General features: G+C 46.4%; 1 protein-coding gene across 2 annotated transcripts; it reads left to right on the top strand.

Moving 5' to 3' along the window:
• Nucleotides 1–4,571: 4,571 nt before the first annotated feature.
• LOC129716434 (tigger transposable element-derived protein 1-like) lies at nucleotides 4,572–27,608 on the top strand. Of its 2 annotated transcripts, none has more exons than XM_055666308.1 (2): nucleotides 4,572–6,090; nucleotides 25,013–26,285. In XM_055666308.1, the coding sequence occupies exon 2, from the start codon at nucleotides 25,125–25,127 to the stop codon at nucleotides 26,049–26,051; it is 927 nt and encodes a 308-aa protein (XP_055522283.1). In that variant the 5' UTR covers nucleotides 4,572–6,090; nucleotides 25,013–25,124; the 3' UTR covers nucleotides 26,052–26,285. The 2 variants fall into 2 exon arrangements, with proteins under 2 accessions (XP_055522283.1, XP_055522284.1); XM_055666309.1 differs by having other exon boundaries at nucleotides 4,573–6,090; nucleotides 25,013–27,608.
• Nucleotides 27,609–27,752: the final 144 nt, after the last annotated feature.

Here is a 27,752-nt window from a genome sequence, read left to right as displayed (position 1 = left end):
TAGGCGAAATTGTGAGGGTCGAAGTCTGGAGGGAGATAGTCCTTGATGTGCTGGAGGACCAATCTCTCAAAGTACTTCATGATTATCGGAGTGAGGGCCACGGGACGGTAATCATTAAGGCTGGTGATGGGAGACTTCTTCGGCACTGGGATGATTGTGGCTGATTTTAGGCAGGACGGGATAACTGCCTGGTCCAGGGAGAGGTTGAAGATTCTGGTGAAGATGACGGTGAGCTGGTGGGCACACGCTTTGAGCACCTTACCAGGTACTCCATCTGGGCCGGAAGCCTTCTTGGGGTTCACTGCCAGGAGCACCCGTCTGACATCGTGCTCCCTGACAGTGAGTGGAGTAGTACAGGAGCCAGGTGAGGGTGGGAACAGGGCTGTAGCAGGTGAGTGCTGCTGTTGTGATGTTTCAAAGCGGGAAAAGAAGCAATTTAGCTTCTCTGCCAGCGGCGCACTCAGGTCTTCTGACTTTGTGGCACAGCCTCTGTAGTTTGTGATGTCTTGTATGCCCCGCCATACCTCCCGTGTATTATTGCTGGACAGGTGGGACTCTATGCTCCTCTTTTGGTCCGCCTCGGCTTTTTTAATTCCACTTTTCAGATCGGCTCGAGCAGCCCTGTACAGAGCTCTGTCACCTGACCTGAAGGCAACATCGCGGGCTCTGAGGAGTGTGCGGACCTGGCTGGACATCCAGGGTTTCTGGTTTGGGATAACCCGGATGTTTTTGTCCACAGTCACATTTCCGATGCAGAACTTGATATAGTCCAGCACCGATTCTGTGAGAGTTTCCAGATCCTGATGTTCAAATATGCCCCAGTTTGTCTGTGTAAAGCAGTCCTGTAGATTGGAGAGTGCATTTTCAGGCCAGGTTGTAACAGACTTTATGGTGGGCCTGGCACTGCGTCTGAGGGGGGTGTAGGCTGGAGAGAGCAGGAGGGAGAAATGATCTGACTGGCCGAGTTGGGGGAGGGGGATGGCTCTATACGCATGCTTAATATTGGTGTAGACATGATCCAGCGTGTTCACCCCTCTAGTAGAACACTTGACATGTTGATAAAATTTCGGCAGTACAGTCTTCAAATTGGCCTTATTAAAGTCCTCTGCGATTATGTGAACACCATCGGGGTGGGCCCGCTGCTGTTCGTAAATGGTGTTCAGCAGGGGAGAGAGCGCCGTGCTTACATTGGCGTCAGGTGGAATATACACAGCCGTGACAATCACTACTGTTAGTTCTCTCGGTAGAAAAAAAGACCGACATCTTACAGACATGTACTTGAGGTCAGGGGAACAATGTTTGTCTGATTGTCCCGTTGCTACACCAGTTCTCATGCACATAGATACAGAGGCCCCCTCCCCCGCTCTTACCGGAGTCCATAGTCCTGTCCCCGCGGAGCAGAAAGCGGCCTGCTAACTGCATGCTAGCATCCGGTATCCCCGGGTGAAGCCAGGTTTCGGTGATAATCAAAATACAGCAGTCACGAACATATCGATTTCCAGCGAGTTGTAATTCCAGGTCATCCATTTTATGAACCAGGGATCTGGCATTGGAGAGATACAGGCTCGGTAGAGGTGGCTTATGCGGTTGTTTTCTTAGCCTTAGCAAGACACCGGGCCTGTGGCCTCGCTTCTGCTTCCTCTCCCTCCTCCGTCTGCGCCACCTCCTAGACCCGACAACAATCCATGGAGAGCCCGATGGCCTCGCTATGTCGTCTGGGGTGTTATGCGTGTGGTGAAAGACACTCGAAACAGATGTCTGATGCTGGTCACCGATGTCCATGAGGTTCTGGCGGGTGTAGCAGATGTTTGCAGAACGGATAGTGAAGACGTACACGAACAATAAAACGTACACGGACAACAAAAAAGAGCACCGAGACGGAGAGCCGTGAGCCGCTGCGACCGTGCGCGCCGCCATCTTGTCATTAGTGGGAGAGTCTAGGACCAGTGACCACAGCCTCGGAATTAAAAGACATTCCTATAGGAAAGAGATGAGCAGGAATTTCTTAAGTCAAAGGGTGGTGAACTGTGGAATTCATTGCCACAGACAGCTGTGGAGGTCAAGTCAATGGACATTTTTCAGGAGGAGATTGATAGATTCTTGATTGATACGGGTGTCAGAGGTAATGGGGAGAAGGCAGGAGAATATATGTTTGAGAGGGAAAGATAGATAGAGACATAGATAGAGAGAGTGATACAGTGTGGAAACAGGCCCTTCGGCCCAGCATGTCCCATCTGCACTAGTCCCACCAGCAGGGTGGCATGGGCACAGCGGGGGTGGCTTGGGACAAGCGAGGATGGCATGGGCCCAGCGAGGATGGTGTGGGCCCAGCGGGGATGGCATGGGCCCAGCGGGGATGGCGTGGGCCCAGCGAGGATGGCATGGGCCCAGCGGGGATGGTGTGGGCCCAGCAGGGGTGGCACGGGCCCAGCAGGAGTGGCGTGGGCTGAGTGGGGATGGCGTGGGCCCAGCGGGGGTGGCGTGGGACCAGCGGGGGTCAGTGGGTGTGGCGTGGGCCCAGTGGGGGTCAGTGGGTGTGGCGTGGGCCCAGTGGGGGTCAGCAGGGGTGGTGTGGACCCAGCGGAGTTTTCTTGGGCACATTGGGGTTTGCTTGGGCCAGCAGGGTGGCAAGGGCACAGCGGGGGTGGCTTGGGCCCAGTGGGGGTGGTGTTGGCCCAGCGGGTGTGGCATTGGCCCAGCGGGGGGTGGCGAGGGCTGAGCGGGGGTGGCTTGGGACCAGCGGGGGTGGTGTTGGCCCATCAGGGGTGGCGTGGGCCCAGCGGGGTCAGTGGCGGTGGCGTGGGCCCAGCGGGGATGGTGTTGGCCCAGCGGGGGTGGCATGGGCCCAGCGGGAGTGGCGTGGGCTGAGCAGGGGTGGCGTGGGCCCAGCGTTGGTGGTGTGGGCCCAGCGGTGGTGGTGTGGGCCCAGCAGGGGTGGCGTGCATCCAGCGGGGTCAGCGGGGGTGGTGTGGGCCCAGTGGGGGTCAGCGGTGGTGGCGTGGGCACAGCGGGGTTTGCGTAGGCCAGCAGGGGTGGCTTGGGCCCATCGTGGGTGGAGTGGGGGGAAGATGGCTTGGGCCCCAGCGGCGGGGGGAGGCGAGGAGAGCGGGCCCCGCCATAGCGGCGTCTGGTTTTGGGGTTACAGCCGCTGGGTTCAGATTCAGGCACTCCTGCCCAGCGAGTACAAGCCGAGTCTATCCAGTCTTTTTTCATATGAAAGTCCTGACATCCCAGGAATCAGTCTGGTGAACCCTTTATGTACACTTGGTTTGGAAAAAGAGAGGGATCTACAATCATTATAGGCAGCATGGAGTAAATGAGGTGCGGGAGGAATATAAAGAATGTAAAAAGAATCTTAAGAAAGAAATTAGAAAAGCTAAAAGAAGATATGAGGTTGCTTTGGATTGTGAAAGTAAATCCAAAGGGCTTCTACAGCGATCTTAATAGAATAGAATAGAATAGAATAGTTTCTTTATTGTCATTGTAACATGAACCATGTACAACAAAATTTAAAATGGCAAAAGGAAACGAGGGATAAAATTGCTCCATTAGGGAGACAGAGTGGACAGCTATCTGTAGAGCCAAAAGAGATGGGGGAGATATTGAACAATTTATTTTCTTCGGTATTCACCAAGGAGAAGGATATTGGATTATGTGAGGTAAGGGAAACAAGTAGAGTAGCTATTGAAACTATGAGATTAAAAAAAGATGAATTACTGACACTTTTGAAAAATATAACAGTGGATAAGTCTCCAGGTCCTGACAGGATATTCCCTAGGACATTGAGGGAGGTTAGTGTAGAAATAGTAGGGGCTATGACAGAGATATTTCAAATGTCATTAGAAATGGGAATGGTGCCAGAGGATTGGCGTACAGCGCATGCTGTTCCATTGTTTAAAAAGGGTTCTAAGAGTAAACCTAGCAATTATAGACCTGTTAGTTTGACATTTGTGGTGGGTAAATTAATGGAAAGGATACGTAGAGATAATATATATAAACATCTGGATAACAGGGTCTGACCTGGATGATGGTGTGGTAAATTGGATTAGTAAGTATGCAGACGATACTAAGATATTCGGTGTTGTGGATAATGAAGTAGATTTTCAAAATTCTCAGAGAGATTTAGGCCATTTGGAAGAGTGGGCTGAAAGATGGCAGATGAAGCTTAATGCTGATAAGTGTGAGGTGCTACATCTTGGCAGGACAAATTAAAATTGGACGTGCTTGGTAAATGGAAGTGAATTGAGGAATGCAGTTGAACAGAGGGATCTAGGAATAACTGTGCATAGCTCCCTGAAGGTGGAATCTCATGTAGATAGGGTGGTAAAGAAAGCTTTTGGTGTGCTGGCCTTTATAAATCAGAGAATTGAGTATAGAAGTTGGGATGAAATGTTAAAATTGTACAAGGCATTGATGAGGCCAATTCTGGAGTATGGTGTACAACTTTGGTCGCCAAATTATAGGAAAGATGTCAACAAAATAGAGAGAATACAGAGGACATTTACTAGAATGTTGCCTGGGTTTCAGCAACTAAGTTACAGAGAAAGGTTGAACAAGTTAGATATTTAAAATGATGAAAGGATAGACAGAGTTGACGTGGATAAGCTTTTTCCATTGAGAGTAGAGAAGATTCAAACAAGAGGACATGATTTGAGAATTGAAGGACAGAACTTGAGGGGCAACATGAGGGGGAACTTCATTACTCAGAGAGTGGTAGCTGTGTGTAATGAGCTCCCAGTGGAAGTGGTGGAGGCAGGTTCGATTTTTTATTTAAAAATAAATTGGATAGGTATATGGACGGTAAAGGAATGGAGGGTTATGGTCTGAGTGCAGGTAGATGGGACAAGGTGAGAATAAGTGTTTGGCAGGGACTGGAAGGGCCGAGATGGCCTGTTTCCATGCTGTAATTATTATATGGTTATATGGTTATATGGCTATATATACTCCCTCTATGGCAAGAATGGCTTTCCTCAGATTAGGAGACCAAAACTGCATGCAATACTACAGGTGTGGTCTCACCAAGGCTCTGTACAACTGCAGTAGAAGCTCCCTGCTCCTATACTCAAATCCTTTTGCTATGAATGCTAACATACCATTCGCTTTCTTCACTGCCTGCTGTACCTGCAGCAGGCAGTGAGCAATTAGCAAATTAGCATTAGCAAAAAACAAAGTAAAACAACAGAAACTTCTTAACGAGGCACATACTGTCTCTTATAATACATAAGGCTAGGGAAATCCTGGGAACAGAAGAACAAAGGAGTACTGTTGGTGGTTTCGTGATTTACATATGGTTAGGCTATGGCCTTGAACAGAATACAATTTCAAGTCTGATAAGGGGCAGAACCTAGATGAGTGATAACTCGAAAGAACATTAGAATTCTTTGAGAGAGCTTTGGGTTAGAACACATACCTCCCTTTGTACATACTTATACAGCAGGATTACATTTTATAAAACTACATCAGAACAACAGCTCAGTCTCCATTTTGTGAACTACATCAGATTTGACTGTATTTAACTCTTTCACCAAGACGTGTATGCTCTGGGAATTAATTGTCTTAGGACAATTTCATGTTGTCATGGAAACCATACTTGACAGTATCTTTGTAATCCAGATTGATGTTTAATGAAGGAAATTAACTCGTGTCCACTGGGTTCACAATATTCCACAATATTCACATGGTTGTAAGGCCTGTAATTTAAACGTACGACCACCATAAATAAGCTTTAAACTTTATCTGCTAACAACTTTGGTTTTCAAGGGATGGATCCCTTCAGTAATGTCCTCATTGATTACACGGTTGATGTTGTTGAAAATAGCATTAAGGTACAGTTCATTAGCATGTTTGGAAAGGGAAGGTCCCTTCTTCCTCTTGGGAGATGATTCAAGGACAACAGTTTGCATTGGAATAGTTCAACCAATCAATCTGGTGATTTTTAGATCCCATAGCCTCCAATTGGCTACTTAATATCAGGTGACAGCAAGCTCTGTAGAAACTGGTTAGCTTGATTGTAATCATGTATTGTACACACAACAGTAAACTAAACTCAAACTCAAAAGCAGGTGCATTGTTGACTGAGAGAAGACTTTGGTGAGTTAAAGGCTGGTTTAATTTTTTTCCTTAATTTAATTGCTGCCAGTTTGAGGTGGTGACTGGGGAGGCTGCTTTGTAACGGTTTCCCTTCACAAAATCATTTTGACCTTGCCTAGTTAACTCAAATTTCAACCTACCCGCTGTAAAGTCAATATCTATTCATATTTTACCGACGACATTGAATTGAATTGAATACTTTATTGTCACATGTGGCAAGTTCAAGTGCATAAAGGGCGCTTCCAAAGTTTCAAATTTCGCCCCGCTGTGCCAGGTCCCCATTTGTTCTTCCCTCCTCCCTCACGGCGGACACCCCACCCCATGTCCTCCTTTGTTCCGTCCATATGTTGAACTATAAGGTTTTCTCCTTTGTCTTCTTTTCTTTTCTTAAGATTTGCATTTTAGGTTCCCCATATCTAGAATTTTGAAAAATCAGTTCAGTTGCATTAGTTACCTAAAATTGAATGGCAGGGCTCTGGGGAGAGTTGTAGAGCAGAGGGATCTAGTACAGATAATAATAATAATAATAATAATAATAATAATAATAATAATAATAATAATAATAATAACTTTATTTGTGTAGCACTTTTCAGACAATTGAATGTAACCCAAAGTTCTTTCCACACAGGTCTTTGTTTTTATTTATTATTTTTATTTTTTATTTTTTTAGAAGTAAGTATAATAATGTAGTACTTAAGTATCTAATACATAATGAGATAATACAGTTCATGTACAACTTCAATTTTCAAATTTAGCACAGCAGAACAGAAAATGAGAGTAATCAAGATAGAGGAGAAAAATATCATAAGCCGTAGTGTTAGTTCGTGAGAGCCTAAGTTGCTTTCCACACAGATCTAAACAAAAAATAAATTTAAAAAAAGGGAGGACAAAGGTAGTTAATAGCGTAAAAAACACAGATTAAATGTAAAATTGAGAATGTAAAAAGACAGAAAACAATGAGGTCAAATACAGAGTAAAGTCAGTTAAAAGTTTGATTTAAAAGATATGTTTTTAGCTGCCGTTTAACAATGTCAATTGAGTGGGCGTCTCTCATAACACTGGGCTGGGTATTCACATCTTGGAGGCGGTCATTGGAAAAGACTGCTTCACCAATTTTCTTATTGCTGTGGTTTTGAGAGGCTAACAGGCCGGCATCAGAAGACCTGAGTGCTCGAGTAGGGGCATAGGGAAGGAGGGAGTCTGTAAAATATGCTGCTCCTATGCTGTTTAGGGCTTTATAGACAAGGAGGACTTTATAGACTATCCTGAATCTCACAGGGAGTATAATACTGGGGTGATATAACACAGTTTTCATTTCATGAAAAGAAAAAAAAACAGGCAGGGATTTTGAGAGCAATCCTGTCCATACCCAAGGTAATCCCCTTTTTCCAGCCCTTTTCACTACATTTCATTCTTCTCTTCTTTATCTGACACCCTTTTGTCTCCTTATCATCTCTAGCCTTTGTCCACTCATCTGCCAATCCAATCCTCCTCACCTGTAACCATCTATCACTTGCCAGGCTTAATCCCATCCCCACCTCTCCATTTTCACCCTTCACCTGCCCACTTCTATCAGTATGAAGAAGGGACACGACCCAGAACGTCGCCTGTCCATTCCCTCCACAGATGCTGCCTGACCCACTGAGTTCCTCCAGCACTTTGAGTTTTGCTCAATCTTCCAGCATCTGCAGATTCTTGTGTTCTGTTCTCCGCCGCTCTGCTGACTTTGAACATTATCCTCTTGAGAAGATCGTGTCTTTACCTGAACATGAAAGTAGGCCTACACATCCCGGACCATCTAACACATGGGGGAATTACATTATAATGCAGTCATTATATATAAATATGCACTGATTAGAAATGTTCTCAGTATCAAAGGGTTGCACCTGCAAATAATCTTACAGGCTATCGTACATATAAACCTTATAAAAAATTCCAGGTTTGACAATTCCTTTGCTAATGTTATTCACCAAAACAAATTCACACCTGGTCTCACCTTCCCAATGGGGAAGATCTAAAAATAGAAGGCACAAGGAGACACAAGGAACTGCAGGTGCAGGGAGTTTAATCAAAACACAGAGTGATTTGTATGGGATTATCCAGGATTGGATAGAGTGGACGTGGAGAGGATGTTTCCACTGGTGGATGAGTTCAGGACCAGAGGGCACAGCCTCAGAAAGAAAGGACGCACCTTTAGAATGGAGTTGAGAAGGTATTTCATGAGCCAAAGGATGATGAATCTGTGGAATTCATTGCCACGGAAAGCTGTGGAGACCAAGTCAACGGGTATTTTTAAAGCGGAGATTGGCAGGTTCCCGATTAGTAAGGGCATCAAAGCTTATGAGGAGAAGGCAGAAGCCATGGTTGAATGGCAGAATGGACTCTAAATGGCTTAATACGTTGCCTTTACTATTTTTTACCAAAATAGTGTCATAGAGAGATACAGATACACTCCATAGACGTGCAGGTTTGTTGGTTAATTTGCTTTGGTAAAAATAGTAAATTGCCCCGTGTGTAGGATAGTGGTCATCGTGGATTCGATAGGTCAGAGGGCCTTATTCCATGCTGTTTCTCTACAGTCTAATGTCTAAATTATTGGTACTTCCCCAATAGCTCAATGGTAATCATTTCCCACTGAGAAGCAGTGACAAATGCATGGTTAGAGTCACAGAGACATACAGCACGGAAACAGACCCTTTGGCCCGACTCATCCATGTTGACCAAGAAGCCCCATGGACGCTCGTCCCATTTTCCTGTGTTTGACCCACCTCTGTTTAAAACTTTCCTATCCATGTACCTGTATCTTCTTTTAAATGCTGTTATAGTACCTACCTCAAATACATCCTCTGGCAGCTCATTCTATATACCCACCACCTTTCCCGCGAATAATTTGTCTCTCAAGTTTCTATTAAATCTTTTCCCTCTCACCTTAAATCTATATCCTCTGGTTGATTCCTCTACCCTGGGTAAGACTCTGTGCATTCACCTTGTCTATTCCCCTCATGATTTTATAAACCTCCATGAGATCACCTGTCAGCCTCCTGCATTCCAAGGAATAAAGTCCTAGCCTGCCCAACATCTCTGTAGCTCTGTTGCCAACCTACTTAACCTACTTATCAGGGAAACCACTCCCAGTATAAACAGTCTGCATCTTTTAAGTGTGGGGCTGAAGAAGGGTTCTGACCAGAAACGTCACCTATTCTTTGTCTCCAGAAAAGCTGCCTGACCCATTGAGTTACTCCAGCATTTTGTGTCTATCTTTGATATAAACCAGCATAAGTTCATAAGTGACAGAGCAATATTAGGGCATTCGGCCCATCAAGTCTACTCCACCATTCAATCATGGCTAGACACAAAATGCCGAAGTAAAGGGCCAGTCCCACCGGCATGCGATTGCACGCGTCTAGCGCGGCCAAACGTGGTGGCTTGAGGCATACGGCCTCGTGGGGCCAGTCCCAATTTGAACCGTGGAGGCGTATAGAGTTGTGCGGGGCTGGTCCCGACATCATACTCACCAATCAGCTGGGCAGGAGGCGGGCCGACTGAATTTGGACGTCGCACGGCGTCGGGCGGTGACGTCATCACGTAACGGCACGCTGGGCGGTGAAATCATCGCGCAACGCCACGCGCTAGTCATATGCTGTCAAGATGCAGCGTACGACGTCAAGACGCTGCGTACGCCCTTCGCGATGCTGCGTATGCCCGTCGAGACGCTGTGTATGGCCTCAATGCACTGCGGGCCGATAGGCCGTTGGTGCGCAGGATTTTCGGACAGTGCAAGATTTTTGGAACCCCGCAAAACTCCATACGCCTCCGCCGATCGAAGTGGGACCGGCCCCACGAGGCCGTACGCCTCAAGCGGCCACGTTTGGTCGCGCTAGACGCACGCAATCGCATGCAGGTGGGACAGGCCCTTAACTCAGCGGGACAGGAAGCATCTCTCCAGGGATGCTGCATGTCCCACTGAGTTACTCCAGCATTTTGATTTAAAACAGGCATCTGCAGTTCGTTCCTACACTTTCAATCATGGCTGATCTATCTTCCCCTCTCAACCCCATTCTCCTGCCTTCTCCCCATAACCCGTGACACCCATATTAATCAAGAATCTATCTATCTCTGTATTACAAATATCCATTGACTTGGCTTCCACTGATTTTTGCAGCTCCTTCCTACGTACTTTTTAATACTGTTAAAGTTGTTAAAAATCACAGAATCGTGCAGTGCATTTTGCTTGTTGTGCTTCTGCAGGCTTTCTGAAATAACTATCCAATTAAATGATCACCTTTGTTGCTGCTCCAGAGCCCTGCAAAATATTATTTTTCAATAGCGTGATTTATCCAAAACATGAATTCCCTTGAGTCCCCGGGTTATTTTGCAATGTGATCATCACTGCTGTAGGTTAGTGCAGTTCATCAACAACATCATGAATGGAGAATATCAAAGGTCTCGAGGAATGCAGAGGGTGAAGGTGAGAATTTCAGAAAGGAATTGGGAGGGGAAACGAGGTAATTAAATATCTGCGGCATTAGGGAGATTGTGGAAAATCCCAATACATTCAAGAGCATATATAAGCCATATAATCAGTGTCTATTTTGCTATGGTAGATGATTATAGATGCACATTAAAAACAAGAGAACATATAGTATGTTTATATGTAGATAAGGGAGAACCAGTGGATGTGTTATATCTGGACTTTCAAAGGCTTTCGACAAGGTCCCACCTAAGAGATTAGTATACAAACTTAAAGCACACAGTATTGGGGGTTCAGTATTGATGTGGATAGAGAACTGGCTGGCAAACAGGAAGCAAAGAGTAGGAGTAAACGGGTCATTTTCACAATGGCAGGCAGTGACTAGTGGGGTACCGCAAGGCTCAGTGCTGGGACCCCAGCTATTTACGATATATATTAATGATTTGGACGAATAAATTGAATGTTCATCCAAGTTTGCGGATGACACGAAGCTGGGGGGCAGTGTTAGCTGTGAGGAGGATGCTAGGAGGCTGCAAGGTGACTTGGAAAGGCTGGGTGAGTGGGCAAATAAATGCATGGCAGATGCAATATAATGTGGATAAATGTGAGGTTATCCACTTTGATAGCAAAAACGGGAAAGCAGACTATTATCTGAATGGTGGCCAATTAGGAAAGGGAGAGATGCAACGAGACCTGGGTGTCATGGTACACCAGTCATTGAAAGTAGGCATGCAGGTGCAGCAGGCAGTGGAGAAAGCGAATGGTATGTTAGCATTCATAGCAAAAGGATTTGAGTATAGGAGCAGGGAGGTACTACTGCAGTTGTACAGGGTCTTGGTGAGACCACACCTGGAGTATTGCGTACAGTTTTGGTCTCCTAATCTGAGGAAAGACATTCTTGCCTTAGAGGGAGTACAGAGAAGGTTCACCAGACTGATTCCTGGGATGTCAGGACTTTCATATAAAGAAAGACTGGATAGACTCGGCTTGTACTCGCTAGAATTTAGAAGATTGAGGGGGGATCTTATAGAAACTTACAAAATTCTTAAGGGGTCGGACAGGCTAGATGCAGGAAGATTGTTCCTAATGTTGGGGAAATCCAGGACAAGGGGTCACAGTTTAAGAATAAAGGGGAAATCCTTTAGGACCGAGATGAGAAAAACATTTTTCACACAGAGATTGGCAAATCTCTGAAACTCTCTGCCACAGAAGATAGACGAGGCCAGTTCATTGGCTATATTTAAGAGGGAGTTAGATGTGGCCCTTGTGGCTAAAGGGATCGGGGGTATGGAGAAAAGGCAGGTACAGGATACCGAGTTGGATGATCAGCCATCATCATATTGAATGGCGGTGCAGGCTCGATGGGCCGAATGGCCTACTCCTGCACCTATTTTCTATGTTTCTATCAAAGAAATTAAGATTTTTGTGGTTCGTTCAACAGAGAAGTATGACTGAGTGTCATCATCAAAACAGAAAATTTACATTATGCTCAAGAAGGAACTGCAGATGCTGGAAAATCAAAGGTAGACAAAAATGCTGAAGAAACTCAGGTGAGGCAGCATCTATGGAAATAGGCAAAGTTTTGGGCCGAAACCCTTCTTCCGACTGATGTAGGGTGGGGGGGGGGGGGGGGGGGGGGGGGGAAGAAGAAAGTAAGAGGTGGAGCCAGAGGGCTGTGGAAGAGCTGAGAAAGAGGTCAATGTTAATGCCGCTTGGGTGCTGACTGCCCAAGCAAAATATGAGGTGCTGCTCCTCCAATTTCCGGTGTTGCTCACTCTGGCCATGGAGGAGGCCCAGGACAGAAAGGTCGGATTCGAAATGGGAGGGGGGATTGAAGTGCTGAACCACAGGGAGATAGGGTTGATTAATGTTGACCGAGCGGAGGTGTTCAGCGAAACGATCGCCAAGCCTACGCTTGGTCTCACCAATGTAGAACAGCTGACATCCAGAGCAGCGGATGCAATAGACGAGGTTGGAGGAGATGCAGGTGAACCTTTGTCGCACATGGAACGACTGCTTGGGTCCTTGAATGGAGTCGAGGGGGGAGTAAAGCGACAAGTGTAGCATCTCTTGAGGTTGCAAGGGAAAGTGCCTGGGGAGGGACTGGTGTGGATGGGAAGGGAAGAATTGTCCAGGGAGTTGCGGAGGGAGTGGTCTTTGCGGAAAGCAGACGGGGGGGGGGGGGGGGGGGGGGGGGGGGGGGGGATGGGGATGGGAAAAAATGTGGTGAGTGGCAGGGTCACGTTGGAGGTGGCGAAAATGACGGAGGACTTTTTGGTGGCTGGTGGGGTGGAAGGTGAGGACTAGGGGGACTCTGCCCTGGTTCCGAGTGGGGGTATGGGGAGAGAGAGCAGTGTTGCGGGGTATTGAAGAGACCTTGGTGAGAGCCTCATCAATAGTAGGGGAGGGTGAAGGGGAAGGTGAGGGTGAAGGGGAACCTGTTCCCTGAAGAATGATGCTGTCATTATGCTGCTGACATTATGCTGTCTGATAACTCCTCCTAGTGGCAGCCTGTACAAGGAAATGAGTAACGGGCCAAGGCAGCTACCTAGGCATGCTATATCATGTGGCTGTGACACATACTCCCCAAGGCTAACAAAGTACTTCCTTTCACTTACAAAATGATAGGAACCAATGTAGTATCTGATATGACTGGCTGACTCGATTTCCTAGGTGATCTATAAGAATACTGTGACCCATTTTCCCAACGCAACATTCCACCACTCAGGCATTCCCCAAACGCAACCCATTTCCACCACTCACCCGTTCCCTCAAAGCAACCCGTTCTGCAATATTTTACCACTCAGGCGTAGCCCCCAACTGCACAGGTGTGGCTCATATCCCCTCATCTCCCAACACTCCCTCTCACCTCTTCACCCTCCCTCCTCTTTCCCCTCTACTCATTCTCCCCTCCCCCACTCCCTCCCTCACCTCTCCCTCCTACTCCCTCTCTCCTACCCTCATTCTCCCTACCTCCCTCCATAACCCCTCTCGCCCCTCCTCTCTCTCTATCTGTTTAAATATCATTAAACAACAATAATAATAATAATAAGATGAAGAATAAATTTAATTTAATGGGCGCTTTTCAGACATCTCAAGGACACCTTACATAGATTAATAGGAATAAAAACATATAATCAGAATAAAATAAGTAATAAAGACATCACAGAGACACAAATTAAAAACAGAATTCAGTCCAAAAAAAGAAAATCAAAAACACAATGTGAAGAGAGAGCAATGCTCTCCTCGTTCCCTTCCCCTCTCCTACAACAATGTTAAAAATCTCTGATTGCACTGGGAGTCCTGTCTTGGTTAACTTTGCAACACTGAAACACTGCTACAGGCAGTTTATGTAAATGAGATCTCATTGTGATGTCATGCCTGCTAACTGCCATTGCAACTTCAAGTGATTTTTCTCAAACTGGATTTTGTAAAATGTGAATAACTTGTAAAATAAACCATCAATCTGAACAAAACTTGATGAAAGCACACCACAGGACAATGGTGAGTAAGTTGGTGCAACAATTGTTGTGCTACCGTATACCGTTTTGGCGTGGTTCCGGGAGCACTTGGGCAGACAGACTCACAAAGAAGAAAGTTTTAATAATATACTCGACCAAGTGGGACTCATTGAGCCACTCTTCAGTTCCCTAGACACTTCCTCCATTATCCTCCCTCCCCCCACCCTTCACCACCCTTCTCTGCTTGGACGCTGTGCTCCCCTCTCATGGGAGCCAGACCAATCGGACTTCGGCAGGTGGGACTAAGGGAAAAAAAGTTGTTCGGCACAGACTTGTAGGGCCGAGATGGCCTGTTTCCGTGCTGTAATTGTTATATGGTTATATGGGATGTCGAGCTGCGCTCCCCACATGGGCCTTGTCTGTGCCTGTGTCCAATATGCTTTTTTAAAAATGTAATTGAGATCCCATTGAGCTGTCCTGAGCCGTGGGAATGGGAGGGAGGATCGTGGCTCCAGGCCCTGTCTGTGTCTGTGTCCCATTGTGATGCGTCTGCGCTCACCTCCCCCAACATCCCCCCCCCACAATGAAACCGGCAGTTTATGTAAATTAATGCCATTGTGACATCAAACACTGCTAAAGGCAAGTGGGAGCGCTGTTTAATTTTTTTTTAAGTTTTAAAAGTCAATAATAATAATAATAATAATAATAAGACATTATGGTCATTGTACTTAGAGATACAAATGAAATTAGGAGAGCTACTGATCAATGCAATCAAAACGAATTAAGACAAGATAAAAACACATCCAATACATTCAATATGTTATTCAACTGCTTAAAATAGTAGGTAAATTGGATTAATCACACCTAGGTAGAACATTGCACTGGGAGAATATTACACTTTAAAATTTAATAAATACTCTCAGGAAGTGCAATCGCTGCTGGGTCTTTTTTACCACCTCTGAAGTGTTGGCAGACCAGGAGAGGTCCTCCGCGATGTGCGTTCCCAGGAATTTGAAGGTAGACACCCTCTCAACACAATCCCCGTTGATGCAGAGCGGGGCAGGGTCCACTCTGTGCCTTCTGTAGTCGATGATCATCTCTTTTGTTTTGCCTGTCATTAGCTTATAGAGTATAACATCAATCTGAATGAAACTTGATACAAACCATCACTTGACAATTATGAGTAAAGTGGTGCAATTGTGAGTAAATTGTACTGCTGTCGTGTATCATTTTGGTGTATTTTGACGATATCACCAAATCAGAGTGCGCAAACATGCATGGATAGGAACAAACAAGAGTTTTAGTAATATACTAGACTAAATGTGTCCTGTTTGGTCCCGTTCCCCCAATGCAATATTGCACTCACCCACCAACTTTCCTCAGCTTCTTCCCCTCACCCCCTCCCTCCCTCCCTCCCCATCTCCCCCTTCCCTCCTTCATTACCTCGCCATTCCTCTTCCAACAATCCTCCTCCATTCTCCCTTGTCCCCAGCACTCCCTGCCCCTCCTCTTCCCCCTCCCTCTGTCTCTCTCTCTATCTCTCTCTGCCTCACTCTATTTATATATCTCTCTTTATCTGTCTGTCTCTCTGTTCTGTCTCTCTGTCTCTCTCTCTGTCCGTCTCCGTTTGTTCTGTCTGTCTCTTTCTCTCTCTCTCTCTCTCTCTGTCTGTCTCTCTCTTTGTCTCTCTCGCTCTTGTCTCTCTCTTTCTGTCTCTCTCTCTCTCTGTCTGTCCCTCTCTCTCTCTCTCTCTGTCTCACTCAGTCTCTCTCTCTCTCTGTGTCTCGCTCAGTCTCTCTCTCTTTTATTGGTTGGGGGGTGGGGACGGCGTTGGCGTTCTGTACCTGTGTCCATGCCAGACCTCGTGTTAAATTATGTGCGCACATAAATTAATTCAGTACCACACGCGCTGCTGGTGTCCCGTGGCAGCGGCAGCTCGAAGTGAAGGAGCTGGGGACAAGCAGCAGCGACCAATCGTGTGTCGAGCTGTTTTTTGGTGGATGGAGCATATTCCATTGTGATGTAATTGTCGAGTGGAGGGCTGTTCACAGCAGCTTATGTAAATTAGATCCCATTGTGATGTCAATGTCGGGTGGAGGACTGTGAGATCCCATTGTGACCGTCACAGCTGCAAATTGCCAGAATCTCCCATTAACTTCCAGAGCATCTGTCAAGTTGTTGTTCTCAAAGTGCGGTTTTGTAAACTTATAAATGTCAATAACTTGTGAAATATAACATAATATGAACAAAACTTTATACAAAAGACCACTGGACAATGGCGAGTAAGGTGGTGCAAAAATGTTAACGCTACCGTGTATGATTTTGGCGTAGTTCCAGGATCACATGCGCCGGTAGGCGGCGCGACTCTGGCCAGCAGCGGCCTCTGCAGCCTGTCCGCGTTTTTATTATTTTTTTTGTCTGTGTTTTTATGTAGTTTTTGTTATTTTATGTTGGGTGTGTGTGTGTGGGGGGGGGGGGGGGGGGGGGGAGGGGGGGGAAACTTTTGAATCTCTCCCTGCACTGGAGACCCGACCTTTTCTCGTCGGGTCTCAGCTGTCGTTGAGGCCGCAACGAGGAGCGGCCTCCAACAGGAAGAAGCCGGGGACTCAGGTGCCGACTCACCTCACCGTCGCGAAGCTGGCCGAGACCGGAGCGGGTGGAGCGGTGGAGGAGCGTTGCCGCTGCTGCTGCTGCTGCTGCTGCTGCCGCTGAGTCGGAGGCTGCTGCTGCGGGTCTGCGGACGGCGGCACCGGGAGCCCGCGGATCCCTGGAGGGAGACCGCTTTTCGGGCCTCCTGCAACGGCGACTTCTCCCGCCCGAGTTGCGGGGTCGAAGAGCTCCTGGAGCGGGGCTTAGCACCACTGCCCCGCGCGGCTTGGAATGCGGGACTTTGCGAGCGCACGCTGGGGGCTCTAACACCAAGACCTCGCACCACCCGGCGTGGCTTTAATGGCCGCGGGACAATCGCCATCGCCAGCCGGGGGCTTTGACTTTGACTCTGACATCGGGGGGGGAGAGAGTGCAGTGGAGAGATAAGTTTATTTGGCCTTCCATCACAGCTATGTGATGAATGTTTATGTAAAATGTAATTATGTTGTGTCTGGGGTCTATTTGTGTGTAATGTATGGCTGCAGAAACGGCATTTCATTTGGACCTCCAGGGGTCCAAATGACAATTAAATATACTCTTGACTCTTGACTCTTGGCAAACACGCATAGATAGATGGATAGAAAGAAAATGGGAGTTTTAGTAATATATGTTACTAGTGTTAGGAGTGTTAGGTCCCATATTCACAAGGGAGGGCTGGTCCCCCAACGCAATATTCCACCTCTCCACAAATTTCTACATTGGCCAGTGGTGGGGGGCAGGGGGGTTTCTGGAGCGGCTAGTATGGGTGTGGCGGGCTGAAGGGACCGGTTTCCAGAGGGCTAGTATGGACATTGTGGGCCAAATGTATTCTTGGGGTGGCAGCTCAGTCATGCAAGCCTGATGTGCTGGCAGCTCATCACGGCTGGTGGGCTGGCAGTAGACTCACGGCTATTCCTTGAAATTCCATTTCAAGCAGGATGCAAGACAACCGAATTCAAGTGCAGTTTCATACCACTTCAAGCAGGGTGCAAGACCAATGAATTCAAGTGCAGTTTCGTACCACTTCAAGCAGGGTGCAAGTCCACCAAATTCAAGTGCAGATTCCTACCACTGCAAGCAGGGTACAGGGCCACCAAACTCAAGTGCAGTTTCATGCCACTTCAAGCAGGGTGTAAGGTCACCAAATTCAAGTGCAATTTCATACCATTTCTAACAGGGTGAAACCACCATAAAACCACCATAAAACCACACAAAACACCACATAAACACCACACTCACAGTTCAGTAGACATTCAGTGTGTTCATTTGATTCACAGCTCAGACAGAGTCTCTGTCTGTCTCTGTCTCTGTCTCTGTCTCTGTCTCTGTCTCTGTCTCTCCCTCTCCCTATTGAAGAGACTGAGCCACACCCACACTTCTGGGTTTTATAATCCCTCCACCCTCCTACCAGAAGGGGCGTGGCTTTCATGGTGTGATTGACAGGAGAGAGATTCTGAACATTTTTTAAACACGTTTATGTTTCATTGATGGGAAGAATACTCTGCACTTAATGAGCGGAGGGGGACTGAGTAAGATGGCCAAAAATCACAGCCGTAACTGGTAGCGTTTTATCTAAAATCAATATACAGTGCAAACAGGAAGTTGTAAAGTTTAGACTTTTAATTATGCTTTACTTCAAACCAAACACCACCACCAACAACCATTTGCTGTGCTTTATTTCAAACCAACCACATTTTAATTTTCAAACCACATTAAGGGCACTCAAGGTCAGTAAAACCACACTCACAGTTTAGTAGATATGTGTTCAGTGTTATTCACAGCTCAGACTGAGAGACGTGGCCCTCTCACCCCAATCTTGCAGAGACTGACTGAGGCACTAAACACTTCCGAGTTTTATAGTCCCTCCGGAAGGGGCGTGGCCTTTAGGAGAGAGAATCTCAACATTTGTTAAACACTAATAACTATATTATATTTCATCGATGGGAAAAAAAACCTCTTGTCCTGCACAGTGGAGGGGGGCTCTATGTAAGATGGCCAAAAATCACAGCCGTAAGTGGCAGCGTTTTTTCTAAAATCAATATACAGAACAACAGGAAGTGGTCAAGATCAGAATTTTAGTTATATAGATATACTAGATCAAGTGGGACCCATTGTACCCCATTCCCCAATGCAATAATCCACCACTCACCTGTTCTCCAACACAACACATTTCGACCACTCACCCATTCCCCCAATGCAACCCATTCCCCAACGTAAGATCCCACCACTCATCCTTTGGGTCCCTGTCACATGGGATGCCTGGTCTGCCAATGCTACCCATTTTTCCAGCTCAATATTCGATCACTCACCATAACCCCCATCGGAGGCTTGGTCCCTCAACACAGCCCATTCTACAATGTAAGATTCCATCCCCTACCCATTCCCCCAACGCAGCCCATTCCCCCAATGGGTCCCTGACACATGGGAGGTCTGGTCTCCCAACCCAACCCATTCCCCAAAGTAAGAATCCACCACTCACCCGTCCCCCCAATGCAACCCGTTCCCCAACCCATAGCCATTTATCCTCCCTCTTTTTAAACCAGGACAAAAAAAATCTAATTCTACTTACCCAGCCCCTTGCAGAACTCCCTCCCCAGACTGTTCAAGCGTCTCTCTGCCCCCTCCCCCTCCCCATCCTGTTCTTGCCAGGACTAAGTGTTCTATGATCACAACATTGTTGCAAATGAAATCCCATTGTGATGTCATTGTCGGGTGGCGGATTGTGAGATCCCATTGTGACATCATAGCTACAAACTGCCAGAAACTCCCATCAACTACATTAGCATCTGTCAAGTTATGGTTCTCAAATTGGGTTTTGTAAACATTTAACTTGTGGAATATAACATAAATCTGAACGAAATTTGACACAAATGACTACAGGACAATAGTGGGTAAGGTGGTGCAAAAAAATGTAGTGCTATCATGTACCGTTTTGGCATAGTTCCAGGATCACATGGGGATAGATAGATAGATAGATAGATAGATAGATAGATAGATAGATAGATAGATAGATAGATAGATAGATAGATAGATAGATAGATAGATAGATACTGCCCCGACAAACCCCTTATCCATGTTCTCCAGCAATAATTTAACATTCATACCAAGTCAATTAATTTTCAAACCTGTACGTCTTTGTAGTTTGTGAAGAAACCGAAGATCTCTGAGAAAACCCACGCAGGTCACGGGTAGAACATACAAACTCCGTACAGACACCACTTGTAGTTAGTATCGAACCTAGGTCTATGGGCTGTAAGGCGCTACAGGATCCAATGAGATAGCTGAATGGATAGTAAATTGGCTCTATGGAAGAAAGCAGAAGATGATGGAGGAAGTGTTCAAGAAGGAACTGCAGATGCTGGAAGATCGAAGGTACACAAAATTGCTGAATCAACTTGAAGAAGGGTTTCGGCCCGAAACGTTGCCTATTTCCTTCGCCCCATAGATGCTGCTGCACCCGCTGAGTTTCTCCAGCAATTTTGTGTACCCAGGTGATGGAGGAAGGTTGCTTATCAGACAGGAGGCCTGTGAATAGTGCCTCAGAGCTCGGTGCTGGGCCTGTTAGTGTATGTCATCTATATCAATGATTTGGATAAGAACATAGATGGCATGAATAGCAAGTTTGCTGATGACACAGTTGGTAGTTTTGCAGATCTTGATAGATTTGTCAGTTGGTCTGAGGAATGGTTGATGGGGTTTAATGCAGAGAAATATGAGGTGTTGCATTTTCGGAATTCTAACATGGGCAGGACCTACACAGTGAATGATAGGCCTCTGTCGAGTGTTGTAGATAAGAGGGATCTAGGAGTGCACGTGCATGGTTCCTTGGTGGAGTCACAGGTAGATAGGGTGGTCGAAAAGGCTATTGGCACATTGGCCATCATTAGTCAGACTATTGATTATAGAAGATACACAAAAAAGCTGGAGAAACTCAGCGGGTGCAGGAGCATCTATGGAGCGAAGGTAAAAGGCAACGTTTCGGGCCGAAACCCTTCTTTAGACTGATCGGGGGTGGGGGGGCGGGGAGAAGAATGGACAAAGGAGGAGGAGCCCAAAGGCTGGGGGATGGGAGGAGACAGCAGGGGGACTGAGGAAAGGGAGGAGACAGCAAGCACTAACAAAATTGGGAGAATTTAATGTTCATGACCCCAGGATGCAGACTCCCCAAGCGGAATATGAGGTGCTGTTCCTCCAATTTCCGGTGTTGCTCGCTCTGGCCATGGAGGAGACCCAGGACAGAGAGGTCGGATATGGAGTGGGAGGGGGAGTTGAAGTGCTTAGCCACCGGGAGGTCAGGTTGGTTATTGCGGACTGAGCGGAGGTGTTCGGCGAAACGATCGCCCAACCTCGGTCTCACCGATATAGATCTGCTGACACCTAGAGCAGCGGATGCAATAGGTTGGAGGAGATGCAGGCAAACCTCTGTCGCACCTGGAACGACTGCTTGGGTCCTTGAATGGAGTCGAGGGGGGAGGTAAAGGGACAAGTGTTGTATCTCTTGCGGTTGCAAGGGAAAGTGCCCGGGGAGGGGGTGGTATGGGAGGGGAGTGAAGAATTGACAAGGGAGTTATGGAGGGAGCGGTCTTTGCGGAAAGCAGACATGGGGGGAGATGAGAAGATGTGGCGAGTGGTGGGGTCACGTTGGAGGTGGCGAAACTGACGGAGGATTACCTTTTGTATGTGACGGCTGGTGAGGTGAAAGGTGAGGACTAGGGGGACTCTGCCCTTGTTGCGAGTGGAGGGATGGGGAGAGAGAGCAGTGTTGCAGGGTATGGAAGGGACCCTGATGCGAGCCTCATCTATGTTGGAGATGGGGAACCCCCGTTCCCTGAAGAATGAGGACATTTCAGATGCCCTGGTGTGGAACACCTCATCCTGGGAGCAGATGCAGTGTAGACGGAGGAATTGGGAGTAGGGGGTGGAGTCCTTACAGGAAGCAGGGTGGGAAGAAGTGCAGTCCAGATAGCCATGGGAGTCAGTGGGTTTATAGTGGATGTCAGTCTGAAGTCTATCACCTGCAATGGAGATAGTGAGGTCAAGGAATGGTAGGGAAGTGTCGGAAATGTTCCAGGTGTATTTGAGTGCTGGATGGAAGTTAGTGGTGAAGTGGATGAAGTCAGTCACCTGGCACCAAAGAGTTGGGATGTCATGTTGCAGTTACATAAGATGTTGGTGAGGCTGCATTTAGTGTGTTGTGTTCCATTCTGGGCACCATGTTATAGGAAAGATGTTGTCAAGCTGGAAAGGGTACAGAGAAGATTTATGAGGATAGAGGTTGAGTAAGCTGGGGCACTATTCCTTGCACAGGATAATGAGAGTGATGTTATAAATGTGTATAAAATCATGAGAGGAACAAATCGGGTAGATGCACAGAGCCTCTTGTACAGAGTAGGTGAATCAAGGACCATGGGACTTAGGTTCAAGGTGAAGGGGAAAAGATTCAATGGTAATCTGAGTAGTAACATTATCACACAAAAGATAGTGGGTGTATGTAACAAGCTGCCAGAAGAGGTAGTTGAGGTAGGGACTTTCCCAACATTTAAGAAACAGTTAGACTGTTACATGGATAGGACAGATTAGTACAGGCAGGTGGGACTAGTGTAGCTGGGAGATGTTGGCCGGTGTGGGCAAGTTAGGCCGAAGGGCCTGTTTCCACACTGCATCACACTATCACTTTAGAGCTCTGCCACCCTATGTAAACCCTGTTTATATATCATCCCTCGTATTCTTTGGCCATCTCCTGCTTTGATTATTCCCAATCTCCTTCTAAACGGCCATCCATTCACACAGTAACGTCCATACCCTACTTGGCGTATATCTTTATTTTCATCATTGACCTGCCTCGCTGTGTGCTTCTTGATATCCTATTAAAAATGATCAGAACTGCAATAAATCTCCCAAGTCTTTCTCTTCCACCCACTGAACATTTCCACAACTGTTGTTCACATTAACACTATCATGAAGAAACTATTTCTGATATCTTGCATTGCCTAATTACTGCAAGGTGAAGTCATGTGGTAATTGCCAATGGTGAATAGGTGAATAGTGCAATTTAAAAACATTTAAACATCTTTTTGCCTCGTATTAGAAGATCACCAATTTGCCCAAAGTGTGAAGTATATTTTCCTCCTTCAGTAATTATATTGGTAAGTATTTTTGTACATATTCTTTGAATTGTTGACAAATCAAGATTACCACTGAAATAATAGTAGATATAGTATACACATCTAACCACTCCAAGTCAACATGTCTAAGATTAGTGAACATAGAATTAAGCTGAGATGTACGGGGTTTAGTTAGAAACATAGAAACATAGAAAAATAGGTGCAGGCGTGGGCCATTCTGTCCTTCGAGCCAGCACTGCCATTCAATATAATCTTGGCTGATCATCTAAAATCAGTACCCCATTCCTGCTTTTTTTCCCCATATCCGTTGATTCTTTTAGCCATAAAAGCTAAATCTCACTCTCTCTTGTAAACATCCAGTGAATTGGCCTCCACTGCCTTCTGTGTCAGACATTTCCACAGATTCACAACTCTCTGGGTGAAAAAGTTTTTCTCATGTCAGTACTAAATGGCCTACCCTTTATTCTTAAACTGTGACCCCCTGGTTCTGGACTCCTTCAACATCGGGGACAATTTTCCTGCCTCCAGCCTGTCCAATCTTTTTAGATTTTTTTATGATCCGATAAGATCCCGTCTCATCCATCTAAATTCCAGTGAATACAAGCCCAGTTGACCCATTCCTTCATCATATATCAGGCCCGCCATCCCGGGAATTAACCTGGTGAACCAACACTCCCTCAATAGAAAGAATGTCCGTCCTCAAATTAGGAGATAAAAACTGCACACAATACTCCAGGTGCCATCTCACCCAGGTCCTGTACAATTGAAATAGGACCTACTTGCTCCAAAAATAAAATCCCCTCGAAATGCCATTAGCTTTCTTCGCTGCCTGCTGTACCTGCATGCTTACTTTCAGTGACTGAGATACATGCACACCCAGGTCTCATTCCCATTCCCTTTTTCCCTAATCTGACTCCATTCAGATAATAATCTGCACTGTTCTTGCCACCAAAGTTAATAACATCACATTTATGCACATTATACTGTATCTGCCATTCTTCTGCCTACCCAACCTATCCAAGCCACCCCTGCAGCCTCATAGCATCCACCTCACAGCTCACACTGCCACCCAGCATCGTGTCATCCATAAACTTGTAGACGTTACATTTAATTCCATTGTCTAAATCATTAATATATATCACTGAGCCTTGTGGCACCTCACTAATCACTGCTTGCCATTCTGAAAAGGACATGTTAATTCCTACACTTTGCTTCCTGTCTGCCAATCAGTTCTCTATCCATGTCAATACCCTACCCCCAATACCATGTGCTCTAATTGTGGACACTAATCTCTTGTGTCTCTATTTTTGCAAACTAATCTCTTGTTGCTGTAAGGAAAAAAAATGAGTTTCACTCAGAGAATGCATTCACTGGGAAAACAGTGGAAGCGATACTTTCCATCTATCTTAAGTGATAGGATAAGCACTTGTATCACCAAAGCATAGTTGACCATTGAGCAAGTGCTGGTAAACAGGATTAATGTGGACAGAATCCTGATATTGACATGGACACAATATTTTGAATGTAACTACGCTATGTGACCCTTATCCCATTAATTGCCCATTTCTTGATGGCCCAATTCCATTCTGGCCCTGCTCTTTTCACCAGAAATTAGAACGAAAAGTGAAGCATCAAATTTAGAGACATAGTCGAAGTCATACGGCACGGAAACAGGAATTCGGCCCAACTTGACCATGCCGACATAGATGCCCCATCTGCGCTAGTACCACCTGCCCACATTTGGCCCATAACTCTCCAATCCTTTCCTGTCCATGTACCTGTCCAAGAATCTTTCACATGTTGTTATAGTACTTGCCTCAACTACCTGTGGCAGCTCGTTCTGTATGTTCACCACCCTCTGGGTAAAAAAGGTGTCCCTCAGGTTTTCCTATTAAATTTTACCCTTCACACTTAAACCTACATCCTCTGGTTCTTGATTTCCTTACTCTGGGTAAAGTACTGTGTATTCATTCCATCCCCATGATGTTATACCCCTTTATAAGATCCTCTCTTCTTCTTCTCCTCAATCTTCCATGATTCAACGAATAATGCAATGGCAACATCCTCGTCAATATTCTCCCCATTCTTGCCATCTTAATGAGGTCCTCCCTAGAGCAGGGAGACAAAACCAGTCAAAACCAGAACAAGACAGCATAGAAATAGACTCCTCAATCCACAATAACTTTGTCGAACGATGCCAAGCTAAAGTAGTGTATTCTATAATCTCTTGTTTACAGATGCTCCTCAGCCACGAGATCACGACTAAAAACAACCGATACGCCACAGTGTTCTGTGTTGCCAACGTTTTCTGGATACAGTGTATTGTGTTGTGTGTTTTTGCATCCCATCATGTCTACAAACTGCCCATCTGTGTCTTCTGCTTCTGGTGAGAAGAAGAAGAAGACGAGAATTCCTCTTAAGATGAAACTCAAGATAATTGCCCTGCGTGAACGTGGCAAGCCAGTAATAGCCATCGCACGTGAGTTAGGATTTCCACAATCGACGATCTCGACCATCTGCAAAGATAAGACGCGAATCAGAGATGCAGTGAAATCGTCAGCATCGGTTAAATCCACGGTCATCAGAAACAAAAAAGCTGGGCCGATTGGTGATATGGAGAGATTACTTGTCACATGGATGAAAGACCAGATACAGAAGCACAAACCGCTCAGCTTATCGACGATCCAGGCTATGGCAAGAGATTTTTTCAATACACTAAAAGAGAATTCTGATGATCCTACGTATCCACAAGTGTTTACAGCAAGTCCTGGATGGTTCCAACGCTTCAAAAGGCGTAATAATTTTAATAATGTGAAGGTCAGCGGTGAGGCAGCAAGTGCCAATACTGAAGGTGTCAAAGCTTTTAAGGAAGAGCTGAATAGGATAATTGAGGATGAGAAATATTTGCCACAACAAATATTCAATGTCAATGAAACATGCTTGTTCTGGAAGCGTATGCCAGAACACACATACATTCATCAAGAGTCGAAGACAATGCCAGGATTCAAGACATACAAAGACCGTGTAACGCTGCTTTTGGGTGGAAATGTCTCAGGGTTCAAATTAAAGCCTTTATTAATCTACCACTCAGAGAACCCTAGAGCATTGAAGAATGTGAGCAAGGAAACACTTCCGGTTCATTATCGCCATAACAGGAAAGCCATGATGATATCAGCATTGTTTGCCGACTGGTATCTAAAACTGTTTTATTCCGGAGGCAAGAGAATATTGTTGGGAAAACAAAATCCCATTCAAAATTCTTCTGATCTTGGATAATGCTCCAGGACATCCGCAGCATATCGAGAACATGCATCCCGATGTAAAGGTTGTGTATTTGCCACCGAGCATAACCGCACTCATTCAACCAATGGATCAAGGCGTAATAGCTACGTTCAAAGCCTACTATTTATGGCAAACGTTTGCGCAGGCTGTTCGATCGACTGAATCTGGCCGAACACTCCGAGACTTTTGGAACGGTTTTAACATTCTAAATGCTACCCGGAACATCGCTGCAGCGTGGAAAGATGTCACACAGCAATGCATGAAGGGTGTTTGGAAGAAAGTTATGAAGACACATGTGGATACATTCAAAAGTTTTAACAAAGATTCTGCTGTTGATATCATAGTAAGAAACAAGATATTGGTGCTTGGGAACCAGCTAAAGTTGGACATTGATGAAGAAGATATTCATGAGCTTGTTGGCATTGAGGCTGAAGAGCTTTCCAATGAGGATCTGATCGAACTGGAGGAAGAAAGAAGAAAAGAAGCTGAGGCAGTGGAAGAAGAAGTTATAGCCGAGGCACCAAAAACGTTCACAACAAAGAAACTGGCGGAGGCGTTTGATGCTATCAGCAGTGGCGTACGGATGTTGGAAGAAATGGACGTCAATTACGAGAGATTCACAAAAACTGACAGGCAGATCCAGGATGCTCTTGCCTGCTATTGGGAAATATATAATGAAAAGAATAACAAATAAATAATCTCTATAGTCAAAACTTGATATCTTCCTGAACAACACTATGCCCGCTAAACAATGAACAAGTGTGATGCCCCAGTGCTTTCTCCCACTACTGGCCTGTCCCGTAAATGACACACAAATTACGCCCAAGTGGGACAGGCACTTCACAGCGCACACAGCCAGGCTTCAAATACAAGTAGTAAAAAGTAGCCTTTATTGTCATTCAGACCTTGCGGTCTGAACGAAATTTTGTTCCCTTGCAGTCCTACATATAGTAAAAATGACAAAACACACAATAAACACAAATTAACATCCACCACAGTGACTTCAACAGGCACCTCCTCACTGTGGTGGAAGGCAAAAGTCTTAAGTCTTTGTCTCATCCCTTCTTATTCTCCCTCTGCGCCGAGGCCGCTGCCGCTGTCCCAGCCGCCGCTGTCGTCCACTGGGCCCGCGGTCGGGTCGAGTGGCCGCTGCCGCCAGAACGTGCCCCAGCTCCGAGTTCTGGTCGCCGCTGTCCCAGCTCCGAGGCCAACCCGCCGCTGCCGCGGCTCCGATGCCGTGTGGCCGCTGCCGCTGCCACCGTTCCGAGGCCAGGCTGCCGCTGTCGCTGTCCCCACTCCGAGGCGAGGTCGCCACTGCCACTGTCGCTGCCGCTGCTGCCGTCCCAGCCGCTGCCGCCGCCGCCACCACCATCCCGCCGCGGTCCCAGCTCCGATGCCGGGCGGCCGCTGCCGCTGCCCAGCTCCGAGTTCTGGTCGCCGCTGTCCCAGCCGCTGCTGCCGCTGCCCCAGCTCCGAGGCCGCCAGCTCCACCATTAGGCCTCGGCGCAGGTGGAGACGGGGGATATGACAAAAGAAGTCCCCCCCCCCACATACACAACATAATAAACCAAAAAATCAACTAAACAGGACAAAAGAACAACACAAAAAAAGAAAGAAAAAACAGACAGACTGCAGGCGAGCCGCAGCTGCTAAGGCAGCGCCGCCATCTTTTTCTTAGGTTCTGAACGAGGTAAC

The sequence above is a fragment of the Leucoraja erinacea genome, unplaced genomic scaffold, assembly GCF_028641065.1.
Source record: "Leucoraja erinacea ecotype New England unplaced genomic scaffold, Leri_hhj_1 Leri_235S, whole genome shotgun sequence".
NCBI lineage: Eukaryota > Metazoa > Chordata > Chondrichthyes > Rajiformes > Rajidae > Leucoraja > Leucoraja erinaceus.
Note: the sequence above shows the minus strand (reverse complement) of the source record. Positions and strands in the feature narration are given on the sequence as shown.

Excerpts from the sequence above, each read along its gene's own strand:
- LOC129716434 (XM_055666308.1), top strand. The coding sequence starts at position 25,125 with ATGTCTACAAACTGCCCATCTGTGTCTTCTGCTTCTGGTGAGAAGAAG.